This window comes from Rhamphochromis sp. 'chilingali' (genome assembly GCF_963969265.1).
Source record: "Rhamphochromis sp. 'chilingali' genome assembly, chromosome: 12".
Classification (NCBI taxonomy): domain Eukaryota; kingdom Metazoa; phylum Chordata; class Actinopteri; order Cichliformes; family Cichlidae; genus Rhamphochromis; species Rhamphochromis sp. 'chilingali'.
The window spans coordinates 37,256,214-37,280,470 of record NC_137939.1 but is presented as its reverse complement, the minus strand read 5'-3'; the positions used below and the strand labels follow the sequence as shown (position 1 = coordinate 37,280,470).

The 24,257-nt window shown below is 46.8% G+C and overlaps 1 protein-coding gene across 1 annotated transcript; it reads left to right on the top strand.

The window, feature by feature from the left end:
• The first annotated feature begins 19,211 nt into the window (after positions 1 to 19,211).
• Positions 19,212 to 23,990, top strand: rps21 (ribosomal protein S21). The gene is made up of 6 exons (XM_080899315.1): positions 19,212 to 19,293; positions 19,590 to 19,662; positions 19,743 to 19,806; positions 22,800 to 22,871; positions 23,021 to 23,076; positions 23,934 to 23,990. The coding sequence occupies exons 2-6, from the start codon at positions 19,613 to 19,615 to the stop codon at positions 23,941 to 23,943; spliced, it is 252 nt and encodes an 83-aa protein (XP_080755441.1). The 5' UTR covers positions 19,212 to 19,293; positions 19,590 to 19,612; the 3' UTR covers positions 23,944 to 23,990.
• The last annotated feature ends 267 nt before the right edge of the window (positions 23,991 to 24,257 follow it).

Genomic DNA, 24,257 nt, shown 5'->3' with positions numbered 1-24,257 from the left:
TGTGCGTGTCCAGAGTTCAGCTGAGACAGTGTCCTTCGCCCTGCCAGGCTAAGTAAACAGTCTTCCAGCCAACCCAGGTGGCCTTGCATGGAATGGGAAGAACAGACTAAACACAGTCGTTATCAGGGTGTTGTTGTTCAGCTCCAGCCTTGAGACCGCAGCTGGCGCCGAGAGGGTCTCCGCATGAAGTGATGGTGCTTTTTACTTTAGTGCGAACAACTCATATGAATTTCAAAGCTGTTCTACAGTCCAACACTGGTCTCTCAATCTCCCGTTGGAGAGCCGCGAGGTTCTCCATGATGTTATCAAACTTACGCTCCGTGATGTTGTCGTTCTTGTGCTCAAAGAGACGATTCTGAGAACTCACGACCGCAGTGAGCTGCTCCAAGATGTGATCCAGAGATCTTATTCTGAGTGTTCACGGCAGCCGTAAGCCTCTCCAAGATCTCATCTGTGCTGCACTCAATGAGCCCATTCAGCCAATTCAGCCACTCCTCCACCAGCTACACCTCCACCACAATCGTCACTGCTGCCCGCAGCACAGCCCTTATCCCCGCTACCCATAGCTCCGTCTTCAGTGTCCCCTCTCCCTGTAGCTCAGCCATTGGCTCTGTCATCAGCAGCTACATTTGCACCTGAACCATTAGCTCAGTGGCCGCTAGCTCAGTCATCTACTCAACCACCAGCTCCACTTTCTCCCCAACTGTCATTACTACCTCTAGCTCAGTTTCCTGTGCAGTCATCTACTCCACCACCTACTCTACTCTCACCACAACCGTTACAACAGCCGCCAGTTCAGTCTTCAGTTCAATCCCCTAGTCTGCACACTCACCCACCTGGTCGGCTACACATTCTGCCAGGGGTCCCAATACCCTCTGGCCCTGCATCTGCTCCTGCTGGAAGCTCGGGTGAGCCCGGCCAACACCTGTGGCTCCCACGCCATCGCCTATGGTTTCTCCAGCCTCCGTGTCTTCATCTGCCTCGCCTGGTCCTGCGGTTGTTACACCGCCGTCCAAGGTACATCCAGCACCTCAGCATCGTCCACTTTCTGGGCCTCCAGCCGGACGTCATCGCCGTCGTGGGCGGCCTCCGGACCAGCACTGTCGCCGCCATTGCCGTCCGCACGGTCGGCCCCCAGAACTGTTTCCATGCCGCTGCCGTTGCCGCTGCCTTCCGCGCGGCCGGCCCCCTGAACAGCTCTGTCGTCGTCGTTGCCGTATAGTCTAGTGTCTTAGTTTGGCTTTCTTGTATTCTGTTTAGTTTTCTCAGTATTTGGTAGCCGCCCTCTATGTCTCTTTGTTGTTGTTCTCTGTGTTTCTTAGTTGCTCTGTCTCCCCTAGTCAAGTTCGCGTCTCTGTGTTATACTTCCTGTTTTACTTTGAAGGTCTGTGTCTTATGTGAATGTGTCCTGCTTTGCTTCCTTGTCTCGTCAGTTCTGATTTCTCCCAGCTGTGCCCTCCTTCTGTGTCTCATTCCCCTCGTTACTTCCCAGTGTATTTAAACCCCGTGTTTCTCTGAGTCAGTGTCGCGTCGTCCCTCATGCTGTGTGGATCTCCCTGTGTTGTCATGGTCCTGGGTCAAGCGACCCAGTGTTTGAGTTTATGTATCTTTTGTATTTATTTTGTGCCTTAGCTTAGTGCACCTAGTTAATTTCTAGATTACTGTGTAGTCCTGTTTCTTAGTTATGTCATCTCCCCTGTACTAAGTCTCCCTGGTTCATGTGTCATGTCTGTGTGGTTATGTTTGGTTCCTTGTCTAGTCTGTCTGTGACATGTGTCTCCCAGTGAGTTTAGTTTGTGATTTAGCAGTTTAGTTTAGTTTGCTTTTGAATGACTTTCCCCTGCCAGCAAATTACGCTGAGTCTCTCAATGCAATTTCAATTGTATTTACAAATGCATGAAAGCTGGAGCAGCAACGGGACAATTATAAACGTCACGGCTCCCCGAACCTCAGTAAGATGCCAGCCGAGGGAGCTAACAGTAGTGATCATCACGGCCGTGTACATTCCACCGGACGCCAACATAACCACGGCGCTCTCTATCCTGCTGAACACCATTAACAAACAGCGGCGGGCCCACCCGGACGGTGTTCACATAATTGCAGGTGACTTTAATAAGGCCCACATAAAGACTGTGCTCACAAAGTTCTATCAGCATGTCAAATGTCCCACCAGAGGAGAGAACACTCTAGATCAGGGGTCTCAAACTCCAGGCTTCAAGAGCCGGTGTCCTGCAGGTTTTAGATCTCACCCTGGGTCAGCACACCTGAATCAAATGATTAGTTCATTCCCAGGCCTCTGGAGAACTTCAAGACATGTTGAGGAGGTCATTTAGCCGTTTAAATCAGCTGTGTTGGATCAAGGACACATCTAAAGCCTGCAGGACACCGGCCCTCCAGGCCTGGAGTTCGAGACCCCTGCTCTAGATCATGTTTACTCCAACATTAAGCATGCATATGGAGCCATACCCCTCCCACACCTCGGTCAGTCTGACCACCTCTCCTTCCTGCTCTCCCCAGCCTACACCCCCCTCAGACGCAGTGCAGGCCCACCACAAAGACTGTTACAACCTGGCCTGAAAATGCTCACCAAGTTCCTGGAAGTTCACATCTCAGACGACCTCACCTGGATGACTAACACCACCTCCATCACCAAAAAGGCCCAGCAGCGCCTAAACTTCCTGAGACGCCTGAAGCGGGCCAACCTCCCTCCTCCCATCTGGCAGACGCTATCGCAGCATTGGAGTCCGATCCTCCAGACTGCGAGATAGCTTTTACCACAAGCCATCAGACTCCTGCGAATACAAGACATCATCAACCACAGAGGCTGTGAAAACAGAAAACCTGAGTGAGCAGCCGGCAGAGGAAGTAAACAGCTTCTTCACCCGCTTTGAAACACCACAACAGCAGCGCTCATCTGCCTCAGCCCTGCTCCCATCCTCATCCTCACCTTCCTGCACCGCTCCATTCACTGTAACGGAGCACGAGGTCAGACGTGTGCTCCTAGCAGTGAACCCCAGGAAGGCGGCTGGTCCAGACGGAGTACCTGGCAAGGTACTAAGAGGGTGTGGCCACCAGCTCACCCTCATCTCCACCAGACTCTTCAACCTCTCACTGGATGACGCAGCCATCCCATCCTGTCTAAAATCAGCCACAATCATCCCAGTGCCGAAGACGTCTCCCATCACCAGCCTGAACGATTATCGCCCTGTGGCCCTCACACCGGTAATCATGAAATGCTTCGAGAGACTAGTCTATCAGCACATCAAGGATTACCTCCGCCCAGAATTCGACCCGCACCAGTTTGCATACCACGCAAACAGATCCACAGAAGACGCCATCGCCCTCCACTCTGTGCTGAGTCACCTAGAGCAGCGGCAGAGCTACGTCCGAATGCTGTTTGTAGACTACAGCTCAGCCTTCAATGATCCGGACATCCTCATCATCAAACTGGTCACTCTCGGCCTCCCTCCTCTCACATGTGCCTGGATAAAGGACTTTCTCACAAACCGGCCCCAGACTGTGAGGCTCCGCCCTCATCTCTCCTCCACTCGCACACTGAGCACCGGCTCCCCACAGGGCTGTGTGCTGAGCCCCCTCCTGTATTCCCTCTACTCCCCACGACTGCAGTTCGACCCACAACAACAATCTCATCATCAAGTTTGCTGATGACACCACGGACTCATCTCAGAGGGAGACGAGGCAGCCTACAGAGAGGAAGTCCTGAAGCTGGAGGCCTGGCACTGAACACCAAGAGAACCAAAGAGGTCATTGTGGACTTCAGGAGGCACAGCACTGACTTAGCCCCCCTTTACATCTTACTTTACTTTACTTTATTGATTTATATTGCGCTCTTCACAGGATAAAAACCACAAAGTGCTTCACAATAATAATAAAGAGATAAACATAAAACAGTACAATCCAACATACAGCACAAATCTAATTAAAAGCTAGTCTAAATAAGTGAGTCTTAAGATGCTGTTTAAAAGAATAAATACAATCTAGGCAACGTAGAAATGGAGCGAGAGAATTCCAACACCGGGGGGCGCCGCTCTAACCGATCTATCACCTCTGGTTTCAAAATGTGTTGGGGGAACTACCAACAGCCTTTGATGAGATGATCTCAGGCTGCGAGAGGGAGCGTGAGAGACATTTCATTTTTGTTTCTATATAAACAATTTCACTGAAACTGCGGCGGCTGAATCATTCGCTGTAAACGAGCTGAGACGGGTTGCACGGTTGCAGTAGATCTGATCTGCCTCCACTCACGATTTCAAAATCACGTTGGATCATAAGAAATGAGCCGCTTTCGTCAGCGCCTCATCACAATTCGCCGATGTCAGGATGTTATTGCGCCTGGAGCAGCACGCCAACTCGTTCAGCAGCTTGTAGTGTTAAATCACCTGAAACCAAATACAGAAGCTGCGGCTTCAAGCTGGTGTCAGATTGCACACGTGTGCTTTCATAACGTTATCTTTGTACTCAGCTACAAACCATTGTGCTCATTTAAGCTGTGAGCTGATAAACCACGGCATCAACACTGCACACGGTGCTTAAAACAAACACAACTGCTATGTGGTTTATATATGTTTATATACTGTATATAGAAAATAGCAGAACACAGAGCAGCCGATGAACAGATTGTGCACAGTGTGAAGGTCTGGGGTGACTTTTCGTTCCCTAAACTGAATCACTCCTGTAGGTGTATATTTATACATTCTTCTGCTTGTGTCGGTGATGGCCTGCAGTCAAAGATCCTGAGAAACAAACAGCCAACAACATTCGTGTTCCTATTGGAGTCATAAAGTCCTGTGGTTTACTTTCCAAGTGCGTGGGAGTGTTCGGAGGGATTCCCTGCCTGCACACAGGCCTCATATCTGGACAACAACACAGAACAGCGCTGTGGAATATGCTTTCCATGCTGCATGTGGGATCGCCTTTTGTCCACTCTCCCATTGTCCAGCCCTCTCCTGCTTCCTCCATCCACCCACCTGTTTACCTTTCATTATGCAAATACGACATTCGAGGTCTTCCCCAGGATTCCCGAACACAGAGAGCAGCGCGACATTTTAGGAACAAAGGAAGGGAATACACAGAAAGATGTTTCCTTTATTTTATTCTTCCAACGAGGGGAATTATCAACATGTCGACATGTTCTTCAACACCTGAAGTGTTCAGAAAACACCAGCACTTAGAGCAAATTCAAATCCACAACATTCGTTTTATATGAGAAGCTGAAATTCAGTTTTTGTAGGTTCAACTTTACAGATTCTTTATGTTAAATAAAAGGTAGTTACCTGTGTATAAACAAATCTCTGCTTTCAAGATCAGGCTCAAACTTTCCTTTTTGCTAAAGCATATAGTTAGTGCTGGACCAGGTGACCCTGGATCCTCCCTTAGTTAAGCTGCAATAGGTGTAGGCTGCCGGGGATTCCCATGATGCACTGGGTGCTTCTTCTTCACTCACTATGTGTTAATAGACCTCTCTGCATTGAATCGTACCTGTTGTTGATCTCTGGCTCTCGTCTTTGAGCCTGGTTCTGTCGGCGGTTTCTTCCTCCCCATATGATTGTTGGGGTTTCTCTGTGTTATTGTAGGGTCTTTACAATATAGTGCAGCTTGAGGAAAATTATTCTGACTCCTGCAATAGATAATTACTTCAGTTTATGAGTTTGTGCAGGACAACTGAGCTGAAATGTCAGGGAGAGTTGCTGTTGGAGTAATTCCAGGTGTGCTGTGGGGAAACCCAAAGAAAGGACTGATGTACAAACAGAGGGACTAATTCAGCATCAGGAGAATCAATGAAGCTAAAAGAAGGGGCTGTGCTGTGAGGAGTGTGGCTGTTACTGTTGTTCAGATTTGGTAAGCATCTTGGCCGTCTTGTACAAACGTGTGTTTATCCGTCTCCATGTAAACTGGAACCATACAAGCTTTGATTTAGTCATTCGTTGTTTCCTTTGCCTGAGGAAATCATCCCTGGATCACTTCCAGATGGTCCAGGATGCTGCTGTGAGGCTGCAGAAGGCTTCGGCAGGTCCTCCTAAAGGTCCCACGTGACCCTGACTGTGTCCTCTTTACACCGGCTCCCCATAAAGTTCAGGGTTACTGTCAGATTTTGGCGATCACTGTTACAGATCTTGGGGAGTATTAATGAGGTCCTACATCCACTCCTGACTGCGAGGTCTCTGAGGTCTGCTCATCAGGACTTGCTCGGTCCAGGTGACTAAAGGAGACTGTGCTGCAGACCCAAAAGCACTTTGCCACTTTAGTTCTTGAATAAACTTTACTGACTTCCTACAGAAGCACAGGTCACACTGGCTGTTTGGAGGCTGTGTGCATGTTAGTCAAAGCACACTCACCTCCACTCGTCTGCACTGATGAAGCAATCGGTGACATTCAGGAGACACCCGAGCGATGAAATTCATCAATACTGTGCTTCATGCTAAGAAAGGTCACAGCTATGACATCTTACAATAAATATGTCCAAATATGAAACTATCGTGAAACCGCAATCACTCAGAGCTCACAGGAGGATGAGCACAAAGGTCTGATTACAAATACAAGTCGGATCATTGCAATTATTTTTATGACAATCCCAGTTATTCCACAACTTAGACATCCACATTACTCACACTCTCATAACACATACATATAGGGCCTTGAGGGCGGGCACGTTAACGGCGTCCAGAGGACGGTCTGTGTATTCAACCCCACCTCTGACGCCGGTGCCCACCTGTAGGCATTGAGGGTTCTCGGGAGGGGCCGTGCTAACACCTGCTGCTCTCTGGCAGCAGCACCATGCCCTCCCGTGTTTTAAATGCACTTTAGAACAACACGCAGCAACACTACACATGAGCGGGAGGAGGGAGGTATGGGGTCCTCACACACCCCCGTTCTCTGCTGGCCATCGGGGCGGGGGGGCTGGGAGGAGGTGTTGGCCGTCCGATTGGGATCTGGGATGCGGGGCCTCCCTGCTGCTGCAGAGCCTGGGGCGGTCTGCTTGCCTCCACCCGGGGGAAAGGGTAACATCTCCTGGGTCTAGGTGCCGAGGGTACCTGGACCCAGGGTATAGAGTTTGTTTGTTTGTTTGTTTGGGGAGTGTGATTGTGTGTACATGTCCATTTATGTCCATCCTTACGTTGGGTGAGTGCTGAGTGTTTGTATATGTGTGCATGAGGGTGGGAATGCATGTTTGTGTCTGTGTGTGCCTGTTTGTCTGTGTCTATATGTCAGGTCGGGTCTTAGACTCCACCTCTCTGGGAACTCCCAGGCACTCCAACGGCCTGTCTCCCCTCACCACACTCCCTGCCGGACTGATGCCCTCAGGGGTCGGTGCGTTGGTGGTTCTTGGTGTCCGGGGCTAGGCGCTCAGGTATGTACCAGCTCACTCCCGGTGACTACTTGGCGGGGCCTGGTGCCTGTTGCTTGGTCAGGCCTCTTCCGGGGCGTGGGGGGCCCTCGGGCCTCTGGGCCTGCGGCTCGGTTCACTCTGGCACAGCTGGCTGCCGGCAGAGCCGATAGACGCACCAGTGCAGCCCCCTCTGGCTTCTGCTCCGTGGCTGCTGGGTGACCCCTCGTCTGGGGCTCTCCTCAGCTCTTCCCAGGAGGGGGGCACTGATGCCCCCCTGGTGGTCCTCCTTGTGTCCTCGTATTCTGGGGCCTCTGGATGTCTGGAGCCTGGACCGTGCCTGATTCATGCCCTGGGAGACGGGGCTATGGCTCTCTACATCCTCTTGCAGACCGTTACATGGGGAAACCTTTTGAATACAAGCGCGCTGATCCACACAGGTGTGCACACGGGTGTTCACTGTTCATAGACATAAACTACTACACAAGCACATTGTGCGCTGTCGGTCCTGCTTGCTACACAACAACATTCAGTATTTAGTATTTACTGCTGTTTACACTTAGCTAGATTAACGTGACGGTGTTGTGTTTAGTATGTTGCTCTGTTTTTCTTTTCCTTTATCTTTCTTTCTCCCTTTCCTGTCCCTCAGTCATGTCTGTCCCGTCTGTAACAACTGAAAATAAAATAAATAATAACAACAAAGGTCGATCAAATGGACCAATACGGCAAGGCCGTGATGGTCCACTTGGCAAAGTAAATCCATTGGGTCTCCTTGTTGGTCTTCAGACAACAATTCTGACGGTTAAAGAACCAAATGGCACAGGCAACAAAAAAAAGACAATCCCAGTTAATCTGGGGATTCAAGTTAATCTGCACTATAAGGTTCATTCACAGAAAACTGTTGCTCTCACTGTAAGGTGTGTGGGATAGTGATGAAACTCAGCGTGTGCAGCTTTGTTCATGAACACGCACATTTCCTGAATCCAAAGCTGCTTGGCTCCAAAGCCTGTATCTGCTTGGCCTCCAAGATTTCTATTTATAGCTTTGCCTGTTTGGAATTTCATTAGGTGAGCGCTTCAGGTGTTGTGAAAGTAGTGAGAGTAGGCAGCAGGCTTGTTCCTACTTGTTCCAACCCACACTTGCATCAGGACTTCTATCGGTGTGTGGGTGTCAGGCCGGGTCAAATTCCAGGAAAGCTGCGCTTTGGTGATGTAGCAGAAGACGAGGAAATCCCTGTCACGGTGTCCCGAGCCTGGGAATTTTGAACCTCGAGGGAAATGATTGGATAACGAGACATTTGAACACTGACGCTCAGTTTGGACATGAAACCAAACGCAGGTCGTATCAGTTGTAGCTGCATCAGGTCAAATGTCGTTTCCCTTAAGCCGTGATAAATGTCAGTATTTATTCTGACTGATCATCCCAAAGGCTGACTTGACAAAATAAGAGCCTGAAAACCAGAGAAGAAGTCTGAAAGTGCTCAATAATCCAGGATAACTTCAAACTGATCAGCAGGTCAGGAAGTCAAAAGCCAACTACAGGATATGATAACATATCTAAAAGAGCTCAATTACATGAAATAATTAAATGTGTGTTTAATTCTGTTACAGCCTTTTTACCTTTTGAAATATCATGTTATGTTTTCACCTTTGATTTTCTCTCTTTGCTTTGAAACTTGAAAGTTTCCCTCGGGAACAATGAAGCTTAAAGCTGACTGAAAGCCTGCAGGTTCAGACTAAATTTAGCCCCGACACAAAACAAACTTCAACCACGTACACACTCGCTGACTGATGTGTACGCGCGATGATGACATCCCGCTGACACGGCTCCGCCACCTCCCCCGCACAATGCAAATGAGCTTTCATCAGCGAGTGACAGGATAAAACAGGTGTGTTCAGACAGGGAGACACCAGCAGCTCTGTGCCAGCAGAGAGTTTACACAGGTGAACAGGAGGAGACGCATTCCAGCTCAGCAGCTTCAGCATGAACTCCAGCGCTATTCTGGTGAGTACGAGCCGTCACCTGGAGAACAGGTGTGCAGATGCTTTGTACGCTCTGGCTTCACCTCACAGTGACAGCCTGGAAACAGCTTTGGACTGCACAGCTCATTACTACACAAACCTGTGTGATGTGTGTGTACAGAGCAAAGCGTTTTCATCGAGCTTCTTTTGGAGGGACGTTGGAGACAGATCAGTCAAAGCCTCTGATCGGTGTCATTGTGTCAAAATGTGTGCTTGTCTTCCAGCTCTTCCTGGGACTGATGGGGACAGCGTTCAGCAGCCCGGTTTGTCCTCAAAACTGCAACCATGCTCAGCACTATCACAGGCAGTACTTCACTCATGTGTCCGACCTCCATAATTCTTCAGTCGCGCCCTGGAAACTACAGTGAGTTTACTTACTTAAAGCCAGGAAAGAACAAAAGTTTAGGCTTCATTGATCATACAAACACAGCTGTATATATACGACTGGTGCTTCAGGAGTGTAAGGATTAGGGCTGGGTATCGTCACTGATTTCTAGAATCGATTCAATTCCGATTCACAAGGCCCCGAATCGATTCGATCCACGATTCGATTTAATTCGATTCGATTTAAATCTGGGAAATTTTGACAGTCAGAAATATTATAATTCAGATCAGTACATTTACATATTTTTGTATCAATAAAAAGGAAGCTGACACACGCAAGACTTTATCACAGGTGTGAGCATCACAGCAGAGGCCTTTGTGTCAAAGTAGCTGAGGATAAAACACAGAAAAACATGAAGGTGATTTTCCTGGCCTGGGATTTTATAAAAATATTCTGCAGTACATCAAAAACGAAAGAAAACCATTAATCAACATATGAACATCACCTCTGAAGTTACAGCGGTTTTATTACAGACACAGCGTTTTGCATTTTGAATAATTTTAAAAAGTTTAAATTTGTTCAGTACTGAACAGCAGAAATGAGGTTTTCTTTTCGGAAGAATGTAAAAGGGAAAAAACAGCGGCCAACAGCCTGTAAGCAACAGTAGACTTGTGCGTAACAAGCAAGCGAATAATGAAAAAAGGGAAACTGTTCTTGAAGTACAGAGAGAGAGCTGTGCATCGCGGTGGAAGCAAAACAGTAAATGTCTGAGTGAATTCATGACGATGTTTATGTGAAGCATAGTTTGGATCTTCTTTTGCTGCTGGTTCGGTCAATATTGTTTGGAGAGAGATCAAACTAACAGCTTTAGAATCAGCGCATAAAGGGCGTGAACACAAAGCGCAGACCCGCCGACAGATCAGAGTCAGCGAGCTGTCGGCTTTCAGCCCCGACTGTGAGAAAAGCGACATCTAACTGATTCTGATCCGCGGGTCCCGCTGTGTGTTTAAGTCTTTGTGCAGAATCCGTGTTCCTGCTCTCATTTACTGTCTTAACTGTTTGGTGGTTCTTGAAATTTTGTGAGATTTCACCTGAGATTCTGGCATTTTGGGCAAAATAAATTTATATTAAAAAATCGATTCAGGATTTTAATGAATCGATTTTACGTTATCCAAGCCAGAATCGATTTTAATCGATGAATCGATTATAAGAACCCACCCCTAGTAAGGATGCACTTTCAGTGGGGGCCACTCTAAACTGCCCTCATGACTTCATGGTCTCAGTCGCTGGTTTCAGGTCTTACTGAATAAAACACAATGTTCATTTTGTAAATTATGATCTCATTACCGTCACAAATGAGCAGGAAGTCGTGGAGGATTACTGGGTAATGCCCTGTCAGTCCAATCTTGCTGCAGACTTTATGCCACCCAGCCATAAAAACTGGATTTCAACATTGATTTTAGCAGAGGAAAGGTTGGACACAGTGCTGGGACAAGCACATGTGTTAGAGCTAAAATTCACAGGCTTTTGAGTCCAGCGTGAGCAGATCTTAATGTCTGACACTGTCACACCTGAACACTTCCGTTTATCCGTGGACTTTGTTTTCCTGTGTTTCAGAAACAACTCTAAAGCAGGCCGAGAACCACAGACGATCAAGGAGGCCAAATGCATGCCTTGCAGTGTGGAGAACATGGTGGCCAGACCAATCTTCGTACAGATTCAGGTGTACGAGAGCATAGGCACGCATGGGTATTGCAGCTGTCCGTTCGATCTGGCGGTCGGATGCACCTGTGTCGCGAAGGAATGACGGCCGGACGCCAGGCTGTGCTGAATGTGCCGTAACAACCTGCTTTTAGTTGCTGGCTGTGCCTATATTGAATGTATTTATTTGTAACTAGGAAATACTGTTTATCAGGTTATATATGAGTGTGCATGTAAAATGCGACCAAGTCATCGTTTTTTTAAACTTACCTATATGTCAATGACATGTTTGTTTACATGAGATAAAACTTCATGAATTTTGTGGCAGTGTTGCTCGTTTCAAAGCAACCTGAATCCTTTTTTCTAGAAAAATTCAGTGTACTGATCTGTTCAATGTGCATCTGAATATCACATTTTATTCTTTACATGCATCATGTAATATGCAGTAACTTGATAATATCATAGTCATTTCAGAATATTTCTGGTCAGTACCAATGTGAAAATGTTTGTTTTGTATTATCAAAATGCTGGATTTTTATGTACCTCACTGAGCTTCAGTAAAACTATTAAAGCCTCGTATTCATCAAAGGATTTGTAGTGCACTAAATGTGTTTTAATTGCTGATGCCTGGTTTTACATATAAGCACAGTGCTAATAGACAGATAAAGCAATGAAAGTGTATATATAGCGTTATATAATAATATTGCCAATATGAAATGCCCAGATTTGAACAAGATCAACGGGACTTCGGGTGGGTTTTTTAAAACATCGATTTTCTGATTCAAATTGATTTTAGTTTGAATAACGTGATATCAATTCATTAAATCCTGAATTGATTTTGATATAAAATATATTTTGCTCACAAAAGTATTTCAACAATTGCCAAACAGCTAAAACAGCAACAATTCTCCAAAAAGATGTAAACACAAAGTGCGGATCATTCACCCGGCAGCATGTACACGGACATCTCACGGATTCTGAAGCTGCAGGTTTCGTCCTTCTCAGACCACAATTCACTGAACCAGCAGCCAAACACGGTATAATATTAGCATATAGGTTTTTAAAAAGTTGTATTTCACAGGAGAGAACCTGTGCTCACAGAAAACTACTCAAATTCTCTTTGAATTTAAGCATTTAACATTCTTTGTGTTTATTCTCCATTTACTTCATTATATTGCATAACTGTCTGTTACAAGCTTAAATATAACGTTGAAAAAAAAATTGCAACCAAGTTACTGATCAAGTAATTGATTAATCATGATTAATTGCAGAAAATTGTGATATTAATTATTTACTTTTCTTATTGACAGCACTGATATATACATAAACAAAAATCCACTTTTGAACGTAGCCAGTCTTGTTAATGATCTCACTGAGGGGGTTCAGGCCTATGCAGAACAGCAGTGGGGACAGAGCATCTCCTTGGTAGATCCCGCACTTGATGGTGACTTGTGCTATGGGCTTGGAGTTGGCCTCTAGTGTTGTACGCCACATCCCCATTGAGTTCCTGATGAAGGCTCTTAGGGTCCCATTGATCTTGTACAATTCTAGGCATTCCAGTATCCAGCTGTGGGGCATTGAGTCATAGGCCTTCTTGTAATCAATCCAGGCAGTGCACAGGTTGGTCAGTCTGGTCCTGCAGTCTCGGCTGAATGTTCTGTCTACCAGTAGCTGGTGTTTTGCGCCTCTGGTATTCTTGCCCATCCTTTTCTGTGGCCCGCTCATGTAGTGACCCATGTGTCTGTTCATCTTAGCCGATAAGAGCCGATAAGGTAAGATAAGAGCCGATAAGATAAGATAAGAGCCGATAAGAGCCGATAAGATAAGAGCCGATAAGATAAGATAAGATAAGATAAGATAAGAGCCGATAAGAGCCGATAAGATAAGAGCCGATAAGATAAGAGCCGATAAGATAAGATAAGATAAGATAAGAGCCGATAAGATAAGATAAGATAAGATAAGATAAGAGCCGATAAGATAAGATAAGATAAGATAAGATAAGATAAGATAAGATAAGATAAGAGCCGATAAGATAAGATAAGATAAGATAAGATAAGATAAGAGCCGATAAGATAAGATAAGATAAGATAAGATAAGATAAGATAAGATAAGAGCCGATAAGATAAGATAAGATAAGATAAGATAAGATAAGATAAGAGCCGATAAGATAAGAGCCGATAAGATAAGATAAGATAAGAGCCGATAAGATAAGATAAGATAAGATAAGATAAGATAAGATAAGATAAGAGCCGATAAGATAAGAGCCGATAAGATAAGATAAGATAAGATAAGATAAGATAAGAGCCGATAAGATAAGATAAGATAAGATAAGATAAGATAAGATAAGATAAGAGCCGATAAGATAAGATAAGATAAGATAAGATAAGAGCCGATAAGATAAGATAAGAGCCGATAAGATAAGATAAGATAAGATAAGATAAGAGCCGATAAGATAAGATAAGATAAGAGCCGATAAGATAAGATAAGATAAGATAAGATAAGATAAGATAAGATAAGATAAGATAAGATAAGATAAGATAAGATAAGATAAGATAGAACTTTATTAATCCCTCGGGTGGGTTCCTCTGGGAAATTCGATTTCCAAAAAGCACAGCACCGACAGAAGTTACAGTTACACAATGTTATATATATATATACACACACACACACACACACACACACACACACACACACACACACACACACACACACACACACATATATAAATACAGAGACAAATATAAATAAAATATACGAAGGGTATAAATAGAATAAATAGGAATAAAAATAAAAATACAAGTGAATTGCACATTTCAAGTATTGAGTCTATTGCACTGTTGACTATTTACAAAAGTATTGCACAAGGTATTGTACAGTGAGGTGAAGAGGCACTACAGCTTAGTTGTTCCCCCCTCCTTTGTCCTCCTGTTTCCCCTCCCTCTCCCCTCCAGAGAGGAGTTAAACAGTTTGATGGCGTGTGGGACAAAGGAGTTTTTAAGTCTGTTGGTTCTTGTCTTTGGGAGAAGCAACCTGTCACTGAACAGACTCTTCTGGTTGTTAATGGCCGTGTGCAGAGGATGCCCAGCATTGTTCATAATGTCCATCAGTTTCTTTAATGTCCTTTTCTCTGCCACTGTCACCAGAGTGTCCAGCTTCATGCCGACCACAGAGCTAGCCTTCCTGATCAGTTTCTCCAGCCTGGATGAGTCCTTCTTTGCTGTGCTGCTCCCCCAGCACACCACAGCATAGAAAAGTACTCCAGCAACCACCGACTGGTAAAACATCCTCAGGAGCTTCCTGCAGATGTTAAAAGACCTCAGCCTCCTGAGGAAGTACAGTCGGCTTTGGGCTTTTTTATACAGGTGCTCTGTGTTGCATGACCAGTCCAGTTTATTGTCCACCCACAGCCCGAGGTACTTGTACTTGTTGACCACCTCCACCTCCTCCCCCTCTATCTGAACCGGCAGTGGACCTTCTCTGGACCTCCCGAAGTCCACAACCAGTTCCTTAGTCTTTGAGGTGTTGAGTTGCAGGTGGTTTGTGTGACTCCATGCGACAAAGTTCCTCACCAGACTTCTGTACTCCTCTTCCTGATCATCCCAGATACACCCCATGATGGCCGTGTCGTCTGCAAACTTCTGAATGTGGCATAATTCAGAGTTGTAGCAGAAGTCAGAGGTGTACAGGGTGAAGAGAAGAGGGGACAGCACAGTTCCCTGTGGTGCTCCTGTGCTGCTGACCACAGTGTCAGACGTGATGTCCTTCAGCCTGACGTACTGTGGTCTGTCGGTGAGGTAGTCGGAGATCCAAGCCACCAGGCAGGGGTCCACCTCCATCCTGTTCAGTTTTTCCTGAAGCATACAGGGCCGGATGGTATTAAAGGCACTGGAAAAGTCAAGAAACAGGATCCTGACCGTGCCTTTTCCCCCATCCAGGTGTGAGTGGGCTCTGTGTAGGAGGTACAAGATGGCATCCTCCACTCCGACACCCGCCTTGTATGCAAACTGTAGTGGGTCCTGGGCATGTTGTACCTGTGGTCGGAGGAGGTTGAGGAAGAGCCGCTCTAGAGTCTTCATAAGATGTGACGTCAGTGCCACCGGTCGGAAGTCATTCAGCTCATTGGGCCGGTTCTTTTTGGGGACTGGGACGATGCAGGATGTCTTCCATAGGGCGGGCACTCTCCCCAGTCGCAGACTGAGGTTGAAGACTCGTTGTAGCGGCTCCCCAAGTTCAGCAGCACACGCCTTAAGCATCCTAGGACACACCTTGTCTGGGCCTGCTGCCTTTCTGGGGCGAAGCTTCCTCAGTTGTCTCCTGACCTGATCCACTGTGACACTGGGAGATGTTTGGGAGGAGGGGAGGGGGGGAGATGTCTTGCTGCTGAGAGAGGGGTTGGAGGAGGGGGGTGTCATGGTGTCAGGAAGGGGGGGAAGCGAGGGAGGTAGGAGAGTGGGGAGAGGGCTCTGTAGTGAAGGTGAGGGTGAGGGTGGGGGGTTGTGGGCTGGTCAAACCTGTTGAAGAAGTTGTTGAGTTCGTTTGCCTTCTCCACAGTCCCCCCCCCCCCCCCCACTGTGCTTTTCTTGGTGTTGTGGCCTGTGATGGTTTTCACACCATTCCACACCTCCCTCATATTGTTCCTCTCCAACTTCTGCTCCACCTTCCTCCTGTAGGTGTCCTTTGCTTCCCTCAGGCAGCGTTTCACCTCCCACTGTGCTGCTTTCATCTCCTCCTTCACTTTGCTCCTGAAAGCCTTCTTCTTCATGTTGAGGACAGCTTTGACTTCCTGTGTTACCCACGGTTTGTTTTTAGGATAACACCGTACCGTCTTAGCAGGGGCGACATGTGTCGCATGCCGGTCTGTCCCTTTGTTCTTAGTGCCAGCAGCTCCGCTCTCGAATAGATGAAGGAGCTGGTTCCAGAAGTTTTAAAAAGTGCATTATCCATCTTGTATCGCTATATCTAAGAGGTATAAGTAGAGGAAGGTGAAATAAAGTTTGAAAAGCCTAGTCTAAAAAAGTTAAAGTTAAGAAAAAGGTGCGGTGTTGCAGAGCTACTTGGAAAGGCTGCCGTCACTCCAGCGCCATCTTGAATCATGATGCCTGACAGGAGCTTCCATGTAGTACTGAGGCAGGTTATTGGTCGGTAGTTGGAGGGGACCGGTCCCTTCTTGGGGTCCTTGGGGATCAGGACCGTCCGGCCTTCAGTTAGCCATTCCGGGTGTCTCTCGTTAACTAGCAGCTGGTTCATTTGCGCTGCCAGGCACTCGTGGAGTGCAGTCAGCTTCTTCAGCCAGTAGGCGTGAACCATGTCGGGCCCTGGTGCTGTCCAACTCTTCATACTGGAGACCCTTTCTTGGATATCTGCCACCGTGATGGTAACCGGACCCTGTTCAGGGAGGTCGCTGTGGTCTGCCCTCAGATCCTCTAGCCACTGAGCATTGCCGTTATGGGTTGCATCCTTCTCCCATATGCTCTTCCAGTATTGCTCCGTCTCCAGCCTTGGTGGTGCTGTTCTCTTATTGTTCACCTGCCACTGAGAGTACACCTTTGCTGGTTCTGTGGAGAACAGCTGGTTTATTCTCCTGCCTTCTATCTCTCTGGTGTACCTCCTCAAGCAGCTGGCCAAGGCTGTGAGTCTTTGCTCGGCAGTTTCCAAGGCCTCATTCTGGACAGCTTGCTGTATTTCTTAAGCACCTTCTTCATTACACCTTTCTGCAGCTCCATGGTGGCATCCATGATGTTCATGATGTCATACAGGAGGATTTCATGATTTACAAACACCTGACTTCAATAGATGGGGTGAGAAGTTTGTAAACAGAAAAATGAGGAGGCTGAACTGTACAGATATGGAGATATGACTGAAATGTCAAAACACATTTGCAGTTCAGTGGAATAACCACACTCATACTGAAAGAAAACAGTATCAGTAAGGCATTACAGGGATATGTGGGTGGACAGAAACCAGCTCAAACTGTGATGCAATGCGCCCTCTGCATAGCATCACGCTGTTGGTTTATGCTCCAGGAAGAACCGCGAGGTCCAGGTCAGAACTAAGCTTAACTACTCCTGGACTGAAGTGTGGTGGTGACAGAGGCTTCTCTGTGGCAGGAACCAGACTCTGCAATAGTCTTCCTCTTAATATTAGACCTGCACAAACACTAACACTTTAAATCATCACTAAAGACACATTTTATGGTCTGGCTTTTCACACACGTTGAACATTTTGGTTTTAACAGCCTTATTTGTTGTTGTTTTAGTTGCTTTTATTGATTTATTTTATTGATTCATTTGTTTTTCTATGTTTTACTGCATCATTGTTCTGCATTTTATTTATTTTAGTGGCATTTTACAATGTTAAGCACTTTGTGCAGCATGGACTGTTGGTATTGTGCTATATAAATGAACTTGACCTTGACTTGTCGCCGAGTGTTTGCTCATAGGGGCTTGTTTCATTGTTGGGGTTTTCTGTGTATTACTGTAAGGCCTCCACCTGACATCAGAAAGCAGCCCATATCAGATCTACTGCAACAATCCAGCCTGTCTCGGCCTGTTTAAGAGCAAGTGACGCAGTCACCAGAGTTTCCGTGTCATGGAAAAATAAATATTTCTATGAGAGCATTCTTTCAAAGTAAAAGCATTCACATTCTTTCACCAGCTGAAGTTGAGCTGAAGACCAACAGCAATTCTTAGTTTCAATTACGTTCAGCTCAACCTCACTGCTGCCTTTGACACTGTGGATTCAAAGGCTTTGTAACTCTGCACAGATCAACATGCAGTCAGCAATTCTCAGCGGTCGGTCTTTATCATTACTCTTTAAACTTCACATGCTCCGGCTTAGTACTGTCATAAGGACTCACAATGTTTCCTATGCAGATGACACACAGTGGTACTTCTGATTCTACTCTGATGACCTCTGTGCCCTAGAGATGTGCAGATCGATCCTGAAATATCGATTCCTCCGATATCAGTCATTTATGTTCTAGAATCGATTCTCACATTAAAATATTGATATTTTAGTAATTTAGGGTAAATTTGTAGTTTATCATTAACACAGTGGAAAGAAACTATAACATTCGGATCGTCTACACTGGAAGGAACTACTTCCTCTTCCGCCTTTCATAGTCATGTGCGAAATACGGCTGCATAACCGTGTGGCAGCCCCTGGCGTGCGCACTCACAACAATGGCTGAGCGTAAATGGAGTCATGTGTGGACGTGTTTTACCTCCACAAACAGCCAAGACGCAGTTTGCGATGTGGCAAGACAGTGAGGTTTCGTGGCAGCTCCACTGACCTCATCAAACACCTCAGAATAAATCATATCACAGAATATGACGAGCTTATGTTGAGGCGAACTGAAGAGGAGGAGAGGGACAGGTGCTGCTAGGGCGAGACAGACGTCTGTCGCAGAGTCCTTTAGTGCTGAACATGCTCAAATGGCGCACAACTTCCGTTTTTATAATTTGAGATACAATAAAAGATACAGTAAAAAAAGGTTTTGTACAAAGTATCGGTATCAGATCAGTATCGTCGATACCACCCTGAATTTTACTTGGTATTGGATCGGAAAGGAAATCAGTGGTATCGCACATCACTAGTGCAGGTCTGACCTCGTACAAGGGCTCCCTGCTCGCATTTCCTCCTGACCGATAGGTGTCGCCACTCAGAAAAGCTGAGCAACAACTAACGCGTGGCGCGTGAACGAGGCTGAAACGGTCCGTTAGAGTTTAATGTGAATATAATCCCAGAATGCATCGGGCAGCTCTACGGGCGACAGGAAATGTTTTAGAAATTAAAAATTAAAAAAAATAAATAGTTTTCATAAAAATCAGACACGCACACGCGATTTACGTGTTTCCGGTGACGAAGCTCCTCCCTTTCCTTTTCGCCACTTAACTTGCACGGTACGTGTGTCTCGCGCTCTCCGAGTAAAAATGTCTGAAAATGTGTTTTATCGTCGGCTGGCTGTGATTTCTGAGCCGGGCTCGTGCTGTGGGTGTGTGTGTGTGTAGCGTGTGGGGGGCTCCCGGGCTCCACGTGTGCTGATGTTAGCGTTTGTGTCCCGCAAAGAGCCGCACGAGGCCGCAGTGTGGGCTCGGGTGTTAGCCTGTTAGCATCGCGGCGGCGCTATGTGTCTGTGTTAGCCTGTTAGCATCGCGAGGGCGCTGTGTGTGTTTTCAAAAGTGTGACGTGTTTGCAGGTGACACCCGAACGAGCTCCAACATGCAGAACGACGCCGGTGAATTTGTGGACCTGTACGTCCCGCGGAAATGGTGAGAGCAGCGAGGAAGAAAGTTAGAGAGACAGGTGATGGCGAGCTGACGTTTAATGAAGTATGTGTGTGTGTTTGCAGCTCTGCCAGCAACAGGATCATCGGAGCCAAAGACCATGCTTCCATCCAGATCAACATCGCTGAGGTGAGAGCTGGTCAGAGGGCCTCGGGTGGTGTGTAGGCGGGTCCAGTGATGATGACGTTTGGGAACAGAGCGTGCCCTGTGTGGTTTGGGGTCGTCTTTCCGTGGCAGGCAGCAGGTTGATCCTGAGATAAGGGGAAACCCCGGGTTTGTGTTCCTCAAAGACAGATGGAGTAGAATAGCCTTTGTCATTGTACACGTACAACAAACTGTAGATGCTCCACACCAACTGTGTCGGAAGGGCGCTTCAACCAGGCTTCGGTCAGCTGCCTCCTGTGTGCCGCCTGGCAGCGTGCCGTGCCATGCCATGGCGCCTTTGATGCCGTGTGTGCTGCCTGTGGGAAACATGGGTAGAAAGAGCCATGTTTTTATGATTCTGTTACCCGGCTGTTTTCTGTTGCCATGGTGACTCCCGGAGCTGCATTTATGATTTTCTGAAACTCGAGCCTGGTCTGAGCTCATCTCAGACTTTAGTCCGGTACCTGACCTGTAGCAGGGAAACGCTCAGCGTAACGTTAACGTTGCTCTGTTTGTGTTTCTGCTGGCACATTCATCCAATCAAATCTCTGCTCTTGTGGTCTGACCAGCTGAGAGGGCTGGTAGTCCAGTGAGCAGCTCATCACAGGGCTGTGATCCTTAAACATAGTAGCTGGTGTTTGGACCCAGTGGTCCTTGTGAGTGCTCCTCTGTAGATTTGGGACCCCTGGAAGTAGGGCTGCACGATTTTGCATAAAATGAGAATCACGATTTTTTTGGCTTAGAATTGAGATGGCCTGCCTGCATTTGTATAGCGCTTTTCTAGTCCCTAAGGACCCCAAAGCGCTTCACACTACATTCACCCATTCACCCATTCACACACACATTCACACACTGGCGATGGCAGCTACATTGTAGCCACAGCTGCCCTGGGGCGCACTGACAGAGGCGAGGCTGCCGGACACTGGCGCCACCGGGCCCTCTGACCACCACCAGTAGATCACGATTCTCTTTTCCAGTATAAATATTTATTGCACTTATTAACTGCACATCAACTTCGTAACAGTTGAGACTGAACATAAAAACAACAAATGTCTCACGTTTTGTTGTTGTACTGCTTGAAATTCCGTCTCCACCGTTGCTCGACGCTGCGTGTACAGAGCAGGTAGTGCAACAATAGAAAAATAGTTGCGGGACGGCACTGTGCAGCGTTTGTCTAGGGTGTTGATCGTTTTCCTAAATCCCTCCTTTTGCACAGTGTTGATGGAGCCATATCTTTGGTCAGGTGATAAGTGATAGCCTCCGTAATGTCTTTGTGCCTGCGGGAGGTCGACGTGTATAGGGAAGCGCTGTATAAGGTTCCCGTTATTGATGTTTGGGTGGTTGACCGGGACGGATTTTCTCCTGTCACTTTCTCGTCATCCCTGACGTGCTCTCCGTTGTTGTTTCCCTGCTAATTTTAGCATCACACGGCACAGCTTCTGTATCACGTGGTATAAGGCTCCGCCCTTGTCATTTGTTGAGCAGGAAGAGTGAGCGCTTGTTTTCATGCAGAGTACGTCCCGGATCAAAATGCGGTACAATCGTCGTCTTTTTTTTGTTTTGTTTTGTTTTAAATCGTTGTCATTTGGAAATGAGATCGCACATAAGTATGAATCGAGATCGCGATTTTCTAACAATTAATCGTGCAGCCCTACCTGGAAGTTTATTTTAAACCTGTTATTACTGACTTGGTTTTAATTTGGACAGTGATTATAAGTTGGACAACCAAATCAGAGAAGTGGTGAAGTCCAGTTTTTATAATGTAAGGCGAGAGTGAAATCTTTTCTTTTTAGGCAGCACTTGTAATCATGCTTTGAGTGCTGCCCAGTGATCCATGCCTTTATTTCATCCTGTCTGCAGAGTGTAACTCAGTCAGTTGCTGCCGTCACGTCTGCAGCTGGCTCAAAAAGCCGCTGCACGACTGACAACAGGTAAAAAAGAGCATAATCCCGGTGCATGCCTCACTGCGCTGGCTGCCCGTGTCTTTTAGAGTTCATTTTAAAATTATGTTTGTGTTTAAATACTTTCAGTCTTGCCCCGCTTTACCTCTCTGAGCGTCTTCATCTCCACACACCCTGTCGGTCTCTTAGGTCAGCTGACCGGCTGCTCCTGGAGATCCAGAAGGAAGCTCAGAGGGGGCGGGGCCTTTTCTATAGCGCCTGAATTATGGACTAACCTGCCCTTGCACATTAGAGAGGCCGCTTCACTGTCCACTTTTAAAACGCATCTTAAAACCATTTTTATTCTTTGGCTTTTGACCTCAGTGAGACTTAGTTTCTCTTGTGATTAAATTAGTTATTAGCTAACTAATTAATTATTTTACATTTTTCTTTTATTTGGCTTTTATCTATAGCTTATGTAATTTTATTATTTCGTTCCAATGTACAGTACTTTCTGTCAGCTGTGGCTGTTTTCGACTGCTTTCAAAATAAAGATTTTAGCATGATGGCGGCATCAGGAAATGCAGGTGTGCACCGTTACCTCAAAGGGTCCAGATGCGCCGCTCAGCTGGACGTGTTCCTGAGGTAGCATTTTTAAAATGAATGACATATAGCAACATACAGGTGTGTCACCTGATCAGCGGACACCTGTCCGTTCACGACTTGGTGTGTGTGAGCTGGGACTCTTCATGTTGGAAGTGCTGCAGGCAGCGAGAGGACGGCGCTCCATGATTCACGAGTATGTAAATAATGCGGCTCATTATCGTTGGATCTGCGTGCCGTGCACACACATTTGCAAGATGTGTGAACCGCAGAGGCACCAGAGGGAAGCTGGAAACTGATGTTCGCTCACACAGAAGTCGTTCCAGTTCCACGCTCCGGTGGGACGTTCCTGTTCCAGAGGAACGTTGTTCCAGTTCCACGCTCCGGTGGGACGTTCCAGTTTGGAGTTGTGTGGAACTGAAACGCTGATGTGATGCTCGGGCCGCTCGTGGTTAAAGTGACGGGTGTCTGAATGTTTCTTTTGTCTTGTTTCAGGTTGATAAGGTGACCGGACGCTTCAACGGTCAGTCCAAGACCTACGCCATCTGCGGCCCCATCCGCAGGATGGTAAGTGTGAGCAGAACATTAAACACGCCCTCAGTGTTCTAGGTGGAACCACTGAGAGCAGCCACAACAAACCCAGACATCTCAGATTCAGGGCTGAGACTCTGGGATTTTTTTTCTATAAATCTGAACAGACTGTTTGTGTGTTTCAGGGCGAGTCTGACGACTCCATCCTGAGGCTGGCGAAGAACGACGGCGTCGTGGTGAAGTAAGCAGCTCTCACGTTTGATCGTAAACTGTTAAAGTGAGGCTGGGGTGCAGTGGCGTCACAGCACGGCTTCGTTCAGCCAGCCGTACGTCATCGGCGACCTCGATCACGAACCACGCGACGGCCGCGTCACTGTCACAGAACTGTATTTACGCACAATGATTTTCAGACACGGCGAGCTGATGGAGACAAACAGGATGCAGTGCTAACCAAAGATCACCAAAGAAAATAAATGAAATATCTGAGCGCTGAGTCGTGCGAGTAAAACAACAACGCTGGAAATGTTCTTTAAAAAGACGGAGCAGTAACACGTCAGCATTTATCAGGTTCAAACTCTAAAACTCTCAGAGGAAATAAAGTGACAGTAAAGGGTCATGACATCAGCACAGCATCGTAGCGTTTATAGCTCAGTGTCAGCTGGTGCAGGAGGACCGCCTCCTGTGATCGCAGTAATCTGAGCTCCAGCACCAACAGCTCGTTAAAACGCCGGTAACACCCACCGGTCACATGAGAGGTTACAAACATCTAGAGGCGCCCGACACCAAAGCAGCGGCTCGTCTCGGCCGATGTGACGTCGCTTTTGTAGGAGCACGATGGCCTGGTGGCACTGAGGCTTAATCCACATTAAACCGCTTTCATTTCCCTGCATCATTAACCCTGAAAACACTGCGAGCGTTTGTGCGGACAGTCAGTAAACTTCAACTTCCTGTTTAAACATCAGGATTTAGAGCGCCACTGCCAAACATGTGGCGTCATCAGTTTTATTAATGTGAGACACTTTATTGTGAAAGTGTTTAAAAGAAGACAGGAAGTCTAAAGTGTGCGTCTAACAGCTGTTTCCTGTTTTTCTTTTGCAGGAACTTCTGAGTGTGTGCAGCTGGAGACAGTTTGGAAAATAAAATGAGAAAATAAAATCGTCTGCTGTCGTTTCTTCACATTTGATGGGTCGCATACGGGTCTGAGCATGCTCAGTGCGTTGGCTGAAAATAGGGCTTCAGTTATTGTACCTGCATAAAAACCAGAGGCTGGTGCTGGTCAGCTAAACACAAACCGCTGAAGGAAGTCAGCTGTGGGTTTGGGGGGGGTCAAAGGTTACTACAAACTGTTTCTGTGGGGAGGAAAGGTGAAAGGTCAGCGAGCTCCAGTGGGTCTAACTGATGCGCCACGTTCTCAGGCATCAG

Bases quoted from the DNA above. Each gene is read 5' to 3' on its own strand.
- rps21 (XM_080899315.1), top strand. From the start codon at position 19,613: ATGCAGAACGACGCCGGTGAATTTGTGGACCTGTACGTCCCGCGGAAA. The intron at 19,663-19,742 runs GTGAGAGCAGCG...GTGTGTTTGCAG, and splicing joins CTGTACGTCCCGCGGAAATG to CTCTGCCAGCAACAGGATCA. The intron at 22,872-23,020 runs GTAAGTGTGAGC...TGTGTGTTTCAG, and splicing joins GCGGCCCCATCCGCAGGATG to GGCGAGTCTGACGACTCCAT.